The sequence below is a fragment of the Pleuronectes platessa genome, chromosome 4, assembly GCF_947347685.1.
Source record: "Pleuronectes platessa chromosome 4, fPlePla1.1, whole genome shotgun sequence".
Classification (NCBI taxonomy): Eukaryota; Metazoa; Chordata; class Actinopteri; order Pleuronectiformes; family Pleuronectidae; genus Pleuronectes; species Pleuronectes platessa.
Genome location: NC_070629.1, coordinates 26,512,352 through 26,521,744, shown reverse-complemented (window position 1 = coordinate 26,521,744; position 9,393 = coordinate 26,512,352). Strand labels below are relative to the sequence as shown.

General features: G+C 40.6%; 1 protein-coding gene across 2 annotated transcripts; it reads right to left on the bottom strand.

Moving 5' to 3' along the window:
• Window positions 1-432: 432 nt before the first annotated feature.
• ubac1 (UBA domain containing 1) lies at window positions 433-7,872 on the bottom strand. Of its 2 annotated transcripts, none has more exons than XM_053420176.1 (11): window positions 7,635-7,872; window positions 6,383-6,503; window positions 6,214-6,287; window positions 5,987-6,094; window positions 5,780-5,882; window positions 5,497-5,605; window positions 4,765-4,887; window positions 4,401-4,548; window positions 3,707-3,793; window positions 3,285-3,423; window positions 433-3,079 (listed from the first exon to the last, which is right to left on the bottom strand). In XM_053420176.1, the coding sequence occupies exons 1-11, from the start codon at window positions 7,770-7,772 to the stop codon at window positions 2,964-2,966; spliced, it is 1,266 nt and encodes a 421-aa protein (XP_053276151.1). In that variant the 5' UTR covers window positions 7,773-7,872; the 3' UTR covers window positions 433-2,963. The 2 variants fall into 2 exon arrangements, with proteins under 2 accessions (XP_053276151.1, XP_053276152.1); XM_053420177.1 differs by having other exon boundaries at window positions 4,401-4,519; window positions 4,739-4,887; window positions 7,635-7,871.
• Between the last annotated feature and the right edge of the window lie 1,521 nt (window positions 7,873-9,393).

The window sequence follows — 9,393 nt, the reverse complement described above, 5'->3', positions numbered from 1 at the left end:
TGTTTGACAAGTTGATTATAGAGGGTTCCGTGTGACTTTGACCAATGAGTCCATCTAGTGGTGAAAAGTGGTACAACATTTCACTGTTTGAGTCTGTCCATATGTGAGGCTGAATGAGCGACAACGTGTGATGATTTGTTTGCCATTGGCATATAAATAAATAAATAAAAATGCATATTGAAGTGTGGTTGGATTCTCTAACATACAGAAGTGTTAAAAAAAATCTTTAAATCTTGGAATTTACTCTCAACATTTCAACTTCATTCTTAAAACGCATGTGAATATAAAATGTAATGTAAATACATTACTCCCTCTCTGTAGACTTACCCCCCCCATCTAACTTTGGTTACTGTGATAACCACCTGTTATAGCAGTGGTTACTGGTTACTGCCCCGGCCTTTGTCACCGAAAAACCACACAGAATCCAAATAATACAGCCACAAAAAATAACTTTAATGCGATAGTGTTTCGGACGCCAGTAGCCACGCGGCTGTTTGAATGAACAGACTGTGAGAGTATATTGCATAGGTTGTTGATCTGGGACAGTCCTGCATGAAAGCTGAGTGAAAACAATAACCTGTGACTCCGACCACTCTTCATTGATCCAATAAGTAGTTCAACCAAATGTTCTTTTCGGTTCCTGTTGACGCCTGCGTTTTTGTAAAACTCGTGCAATCTCCCAGGGTTTATTGATCCCTGTCTTTATTCAAGAGCGTGTCTTTTTCAGTTTGAGAGCTGGACTGATAGATTTCATGATCAAATTTTGTAATGCTTGCACTCAAAACCAAGCGCTCACACTCAAATAACCCCTGCCAGGATTGGAACTGCTGTGCTAGAACTACAACTGTGTGCTTGCACTCAGATATTTTGTGGCTTGGGTGGATTTCATGCACTTGAACAAATCCCACCCTCATTGTGGTTAGAGTAAACGCCCTCTCAAAGCAGTAAAGCTAACACACACAGCACAAATGCAGGACAAGAGCAGATCTAAGTATCACAAATTTGAATGTGACAATAAATTCTACTTTCAGACAGAATGACCACGCTCCTGGAAAAAAAAGAGCGGTAAATGAAAACTCCATTATTATTTGTATGCTTCCAGAGACTTATGGGGACGTCACCCTCCATTCAAACACAACTTGAAATCACACTGTGACCTGTGAGTTTTATAATGGTTTGTAAAAACAAAATTTGAACCATTTAATTTGTTCACATTTGTAGATAAGCTTCGAGGTTTTGCTAAAAGTATTATAAATAAACACAAAAACAAGTAACTAGTTTGGCTCCGATATAAACGATGTAATAATACACAGTTCAAACAAACACTTCTCTCGACAACATTTAAATATCTTTCAAATATTGCATTTACAAAACCATTTTTCCGTGGTGCTCTCATTCATAAGCAAAGTTCTAGGCGGATTAGTTAAAGCCATTGTCAGATGTCAAACTAGAAGGGGGGTGAGCAGAGGTTTGCCGTAACGACAGGTTTAGAAAAACAATCTCAGCCTCCCTGAGCAGAAAGTCACATCAACAACACATTTTTAAATATACAATTAAAACACTCAAAACCTTGGCAAAACACACCGTCCTCCATGTTGTTTTTTAAACTCCCCTGTACAGTGAGGAGAAGCCAAGTTCACCTCGATGTAGCTATGGGGATTTTAAGTGTTGATGCAAAAAGGCTGATATTTTATAACACCTCATTGCAGTGCACACTCCCTTAAAATCAAATATATTTCTTTACAGATCAACATGAGTCCTCGCTATTGCACAGAAATATTGGGGTATTTTCAAAGGATACATCTAATGCCAAGGCAGGTTATATAGTGACGGTTTGGTTTGACAGCATAAATGTTCATTGCTCTCAAGAGAGAACAGAAAAACCCAGTAAATCAGAAGACCCGACATTGGTTGCTTGTCGTAGACGCTTGCTTCTCCGGTGTGAGCGTGCAAATCCTCAAAATTCGGATTAAAGATTAAAAAGACAAACCCCCTTTGATAAGGTTTAGTTTCATTCAGCATCCCACTACAGCCTTTTGAGACATAACACACACAAAAAAATCCGCTTCTGTAACTTCTCGGTGCTGCAGTGATATTCACAGACGTCAACAGGTGCTAAATGAACGCAACATGATAACATGACATTCAAGAGCACATCGACAATAAAACACACAAGCCTATTATATATATATATATTTCGTTTTCTTGTAAAAACATGACTAAGACACGGACAGTTTAGTGAACAGCTTTTCCTCTAAAGGGCCAGAAAGTCAAATAAATATTCTCGAAGAAGCTCCGAGGACAAGTTGTTCTCTTTACACAGTCGAGCTGCAGTGACCTCACAGGCGTGAACGGAGAGAGAGAGGTAACGCTGCAGCTCGGACAATCAGCCTCTCGAACAGAAGCATTTCTTTTGATGAGAGCAAGACAAAGAAGGGGGAGATAAAACAAAACATGACCGTGACATAAAATTCTTCCAAACATTCCCCTCTGGTGAAATGTAACAATTTAAAACAGACAGACAAACCTGTAAATTGATATTTAAATATTGCAGAACATACAAATGAACCGTAAACAAATTGATTTCTGATGTCATTTTGCACAAGGAGAAATTATATAAAATAAATCATGTCTGTCTTATTTATAAATTGTTCTCATTAAAATGTAAAAACATAGTAAATCGCAATTCTTTTATTATTACAGTAATAATAATGTTTATGTTAACATTTGTTTTGTATATGTTTTTACTGTACTGTTATAAATAGTTATATTTATATATATAACATTTTTATTCATACTCTGACTCCTCCAGCTTTGTGTTTATCAAGGCAAAAAAACAATACATGTGTCTCTACTGAGATGCACACACTTCCACACACACACCCACACACGTATCCCAATATGGTCAAACACACACACACACACAAGCTGCCACAGTCACACAAAGGGGTCACCAAAAGGCTCTATGTGCGATTGAGTGTTTGGAAGATTCTGGATATTTGGAGCATGACGGGACCAGTCTCAGGGTCGTTCATCCACTGGGTGCTGTTGAGAGGATTCTCCAGCATGTCTTCAAACGCTGCACAAAAAACACGAGACACATTAGTGACAAATATACTTCACAAAAACCAGCAGCCTGTGAATGTATATGTAACTGTCAGTCCAAATTAATTCATGTTTACGCTTCTTGATCTATATGTCATAACTCCAAACTGGGGTTGTGAAGCAGACCTCAGATTTCACGTCAGTTATATTAATTTATGTTAAATTGGACTAGACTGTACCGAGCAGAGTCTTGGGATTGGTTAGACCCAGCTGGACCACTGGATTCTCCAGGATGGCTTGGAACAGTGGGCTGTTGGTGTCGATGCCTTTGTCTAGATCCTCTGGAGAAGGTTTCCTGTCTCCCAATAGCCACTCGCACTGCAGGAGGGAAAACAGCAAGAATTCTCAGTCTGCTTTTTGAAAAACAGTGATATCTTTAGCTTTTATTTTCATACCATAACACGGCAGTTCATTTGGATCATTACTGTTAAACCAAGCACAGGAAGTTTGGGAATTGTTTAAGGGATATATGCAGCATGGGGCCAAACACCACCTGTGTAAATCGCATTAGAGCTTGTTAATTAAACAAACGAGAATGTGAAATCATTAAGTCAACTCTTTTTTACATCACACATTCACAGTCAGGGATGTGTAAACGTACCGCAGCATCCTGTTGGTTGTTATTGACTCTCAGAGCATCAACCACCTCCTTCTCATCAAAGCCCATCTCCATCAATGCAATGACAGCCTGCAGAAACAAATAAAAGGTTTGCATGATCCGTCTAATTAACAAAGTCCTATGCAGCCCAGCATGTGTCTCGGGTACAAAAAGCTTTTTTGTGCTCAGCAGAAGAACCCAAAGAAGAGTTAGAACCTCTCTGTCGGCAGCTATGGTAGATAAATTAACATCTGTGGAAGCCTTATGTCGGAAGATGGGATATTAATCACTTTTCTATTTTTGGAGATAATCTGTAGCAGCGTTACTGGGGAAACCCTAAATTATAGAGAGAAGACTCTGAACACCACAAGGTTATAAATGAAACATTTGAAACCAGCACGTAATACTGATGATGCAGGTTTAAATATAATGTTATCACACCTGGTAAAACAAATTCTACATTGTGCAGAAAAAAGGAGTCCTGACCTGTCTGTACAATTTGCAGAGATGTATACACAGTTAAGGAAAGATTAAGTGTTTATAGACACATCAACCACATTGGCAAAACAGTCTGTATAATGTGTGTAAATATAACCCTTTCTTCAACATATCAGGTGTGAGTGCTGAGATGAGTTTAGGAGAAGTAAGTCAAAGTCAAATTTCTGAATGAAAGCTTCGACAGGATAGAGCCACTCACTCTTGAGTCCGGTCTGAACTCCCGTTTCCTGCGGATCCTCTTGAAGATCTCCGTGAGCTCGTCCTGCCTGCCACTCTCCTCTGTGCTCGACTGGCCGGAGAGGCTGCGGAGAAGGTTGGGACCACAGGCTGAAGCGGAGGCGGAGGAAGATGCGGACGCTGATGCAAGGGCTGATGCGGAGACTAATGCGGAGAGTGAGGTTGCGGCTGCGGTTGAGGGGCCTGTTGTGGCTCCTGCCGTGGCTCCTGCCGTGGCTCCTGCCGTGGCTCCTGCCGTGGCTCCTGCCGTGGCTCCTGCCGTGGCTCCTGCCGTGGCTCCTCCCGTGGCTCCTGCCGTGGCTCCTGCCGTGGCTCCTGCCGTGGCTCCTGCCGTGGCTCCTGTCGTGGCTCCTGCTGACCCAGATGAGTCCTGGGCTGGTAGTGGGGTGTCTATAGAGGGGTCATCTACATGTTCAATCAGCCACTCCATGGCCTGGGTCACTGACATGCTGCAGAAGGGAAGATTCAGGTGAGAGAAAGAAAAAGAATAACGCGTCTCCAGAACAGATGACTTTAGTCCATCCAAGTTTAAACAATATAAATTGTAATAACAATGCTGAGTGTTGAGTTGTGAGGATTTAAGCTACATCCATACTAATATGTTTTTGATTTAAAACTAAAACACTAACTTGGGTTCACACAAGCGTTAGTGATCATATAGTGATTATTAGTGATCATTCACGTACACTGGGCATGTGCCTGTGTCAGCAGGAAGCAGATTTGTCTATTCTGCAGCTGGTTGCTTACTTACAGAAAATACTGGGAATGAGAAAAGTGAGACAAGGGATTTATTTTCTTGTACCAATGACAAGGTGGAACTGTTTTTCTCCATGACAGCCGAGTGACTGATAAGAACCAATCAGGAAGCAAATACAGGTGACTGCATGCCTGTGCATACTACAACACAGTCGCAGCGTTTTCTAGTTGAAATGGAACAGTGTTTTCTAAACGTGCAAAACTCCAGAGTAGTGTGGATGACAAGCATAAATATAGTAACAGTGATGTATTTTAAAACTAGAACATGGCAGTATGAATGTAGTAAACAAGTACAGCCTCACTGGTTTAGTCTGAGAGATTTGATGGCCCTGCTCTCAGGGAAACCCATCTCAGTTAGCTGCTGAAGCGCCGTTTCATCCACCCGATCCTCTTCATCTTCATCCAACATCGCTACAAGACACACAAACACTGACACATTAGAGGACAGCTACTCAGGCTGAGAAATACACGGGAACTCTCAGGATCCGAAAAACCCTCTATATGAGCTTCCCTGCACAGACTTTGATGGTTAATATTAAAAAACACAAATGCTTGGAAAGAGTTTTACGGGATTGTGTGGCTCACCGTTTGCCTTTTTGAAGAGTTCAACAGCATCAGGGTTCAAGGCAAGAAGCTTCTGGGCGACTTCAATGAGAGAAACCAAGATTTTTCTGAGCTCTGTCTGAAACTGGAACAAAACAAGAACAGAAACACGTCAGAAATCATTACTAACTACTAACTGCAACTAAAAGTCTTAATCACAATATAAGTTAATGATATTGAGCTTCTCACGTCTCTGATATTGTGCTGGGTAACAGTGCGGTCAGTGTGGCGGGTGGAGAGGTTGCCGGTGGCTTTAAGAATAGCATCTTTGTCCGGAGCTTTGTTATCTTGTTTCTTCTGTGAAATGAAAGTTAAAAAGTAACAGGGCAAATAAGATACCGGTTTTCTGAGGCCAGAATTTGAAACATGATAAGGAAACACTTTATATCTTCTTCAGAAAGTTGTAGAAAACTCACCTTTTCATCTGAACTAACTTCTGCCATCTTTGGAGCAGTCGGTGGGGGTCTTTTCTTTATGAGCAGCAAAACGTCTGCAAGATAGATGTTTAACATGCTCAGTTCACGGAAAACAGTTTAAGTTGCTATTTACATAATTACAAAACCTATCAAACTGGGCTTTACTTACCTCTATCTTTGAGATTTTCATCAGCGACTGTTTTAGTGTCTGTGAGAACTCTTTCTGTAGCAGCATGAATAAGTTTGTGGTGGGTAAGCGTTTTGGGGTCTTCTAGACTTCCGTGTACATACTACAAAACAAGAACAACAAATCAGCTCAGACATTCAATCTGTAACAATTTAGATAATCCTTAAATCTGTTTAGTCATATATCAAGAACAAAACACTTAAACACATTTACCGTTTGGTCTGTAAAATAGTAAGCTAGACAAACAGTTAAAAAAAATGTAATCCATCACAGTCTCTGCGAGTCCAAGATGCTGCCTTGCCTTTAAATGTCTGGTTTCCTCCAACTAACACGCAAATATTATACAGTTTACAATGTTTTAAAACAGAAAAAAATTATAATCTGAGGTTGAGGACATTTTAGTTTGGACATTTTTGCAATTAATGATTAATCCACGTGATTGATTGAATGAATATCCATTTAATCAGTTAATTGATGACTCACTGCAGCTCTAAAGTGACAATTTATATGGGAAAAACACATTTGCAAGCTTCATCTGAGACCCTGGGGAATTATGTTTTTATTGTTATCTGATGTTTGATAACAATTATTTGAAGAATACTTAATAACTTCATATTTGGACAAAAGTAAAGATGTATATATTTATTAGCCAATATCGATAATTGTCACATGACAGCTCGTCTTCAGTAGTAAAGTGACAACATTTGATAAACAAATGTTATAAAGTGCAGTGGCAGAGGATGACTCCACGAGCAACATCAGTCAACACTCTGTTGACAAAAGTCCGCACTGTGATATTCACTTTCAACTCACATCCTCACGCGTTGCGGTGTCACACAACGTGTTATCGGATCTGTGTGTTGTCCCATGTTGTCATGCGAAACACACATTAGAGCAGCACTTTGCAGGATGATGCCCTGGGCCATAGAAGGAGAGGAGAGACGGGCTCGTGTAATAATAGCCAGGCTCTCTGGACAGTAAAGGGGGTAAAGTGTGTAGCGTTAGCCGCAGCTAGCCTGAAAGGGGGGGGGGGGGGGGGGCAATCTGCTAAATTATAAATAGCAGAGTCTACCCAGTTACTATAAATACAAACCCAGTGGCACTTTACAGAGGACACGGTGGACTGCTGGTGACAGGACATAAACGGGGGGGGGGGGGGGGGGGGGGGGGGGGAGAGACACGACACAAACACACACACACACACACACACAAACAACAACCCTGGTGCACCTACATGTTTCAAGCACTTCTCCTTCAGTTTGTCCACGGTGGTGTCCTCCGTCACCTCCTCCAGCCACTCCGCGCCGTCCATGGTGCAGATGTGGATCTTCAGCACCTTCCCGGCGAATATCTTCTCCTCCTGGACGAACATAGCGGCGGTAAACACGACCGGGGTCCCGGTGGTGGCGGCGGCGGCGGTGACGTTAGCAAGCCGCAGTTGCTATGTGCTCCTGGCAAGCTAAGCGTGCTAGCGGTTAGCACCCAGCTAGCTAGTCGTCTGTTGTGTCAGTGCGCCGACAGCAGAGCGAGAGCGGCCGCCGGTCAGCGGGGGGACATGTCCGGGTTCCTCTGCGGGGCGTCGGTGCGGGGGCCGCCGGTTGCTGTGTCCGAAAAGTCGGTTTATTTCCCGGTGTTGACACGCGAGCGGTCCAGCCAGCGAGCAGCCTGTTTCCACTGTAGCGGCTGAACTTTGAACTTCAACTTGCTGCCACAGCGGTGCATCATGGGAGTCGTAGTCTTTCTCTTTGTTGCTGTCAAGTCAAAATCCAGTGGAAATGACACAAACAGATTAAAATGCAACAAATAATCCGTGATTATCCCACAAAATATTATTATACAACAGTAAACATCGTGAATAAATATGTGATACATTAGTTTTTGATATATAATCCAAAATATACAATAAATTGTAAAATGATCTATATCACATCATTTTTTTAACGTTTTCATTGGAAATCTACTGTTGTTTTTTACGTTGTATGTACAGTTGTAAGTATGTGGTTGAAATGTGGTTGAAATTAAATCAAATAATTAACAATAGATAGTTTTGCAAAGAGTTATGAATCAGATTTTGTGTTAAAACCCCACAACTGCACTTTGTTGTCTCTACATTATTAATATCATCGAGAGCTGCAGTGATGAGAAAATTTCACATAATTGCATAATGAATTTTTCGAACAATTTCTAAACCAAAAGGGCCAACAATTCTCCATTGTTCCCATTAAAGATCAATTTCAAATCAATATTTCTCATTATACAATTTAAAAACCAAATAACTCACCAACCAATCAAATAAATTATTGTCAAAGCTAAAATGTCTTGCTTCTATTGTGCGGGGACCATTTTGTATCTTTTGTTTATTAATTTGATTCTTAACTTGTCATAAGAATGTGTAGATCACATCATTTAATGAATGAGTTACATTATTGATTAATTAAGAATGTCTTTCTTTTGTAAGTCACAATGTCGTGAAGCACAAGGCTCGTCAAAAAATCATGCTGACATCTGCAAACATCAACTGGTGGTTGACCACCTAATAAATGCAGTAAACCTTCAAATATCTTGTCCTTTGTTCTAAAATCGTGTTTAGGTGTTTATATAAATCATCTCATAACTAACCTGGGGCCAGATGGTATTCAAACATAATCATAGAAAGATTCTACCCGTTGAAAACAGTAACTTGGGTGTGGTAGCTTATTTGTCCCCATAGAAGGTAAATAGTTGAGATTTGTTTCAAAATTTACAAATTGCAGTGGATTTAAAAGTACATACAATTTTGCACCACTAGATGGAGACACACTAGGTAAAATAATAATCGGCCAATCAGCGACTGCAAAAATGAGGTGTTACTTTATATTGGGGAGAAAGTATTACAGAAGATAATACTGTGACTATTATACAGGATCTATGATTGTGTTAGTAATCTTTAATTTTCTTTAAAGATAAATACAATCAAACATGAAATATTACCCTTTACAGGCCTTTATCACAAT

Coding starts and splice junctions, on each gene's coding strand:
- ubac1 (XM_053420176.1), bottom strand. CDS start 7,772: ATGTTCGTCCAGGAGGAGAAGATATTCGCCGGGAAGGTGCTGAAGATC. Junction 6,095..6,213: donor AAGTTAGTTCAGATGAAAAG/GTGAGTTTTCTA, acceptor TTCATTTCACAG/AAGAAACAAGATAACAAAGC. Junction 3,080..3,284: donor CAATCCCAAGACTCTGCTCG/GTACAGTCTAGT, acceptor TTTTTTGTGCAG/CGTTTGAAGACATGCTGGAG.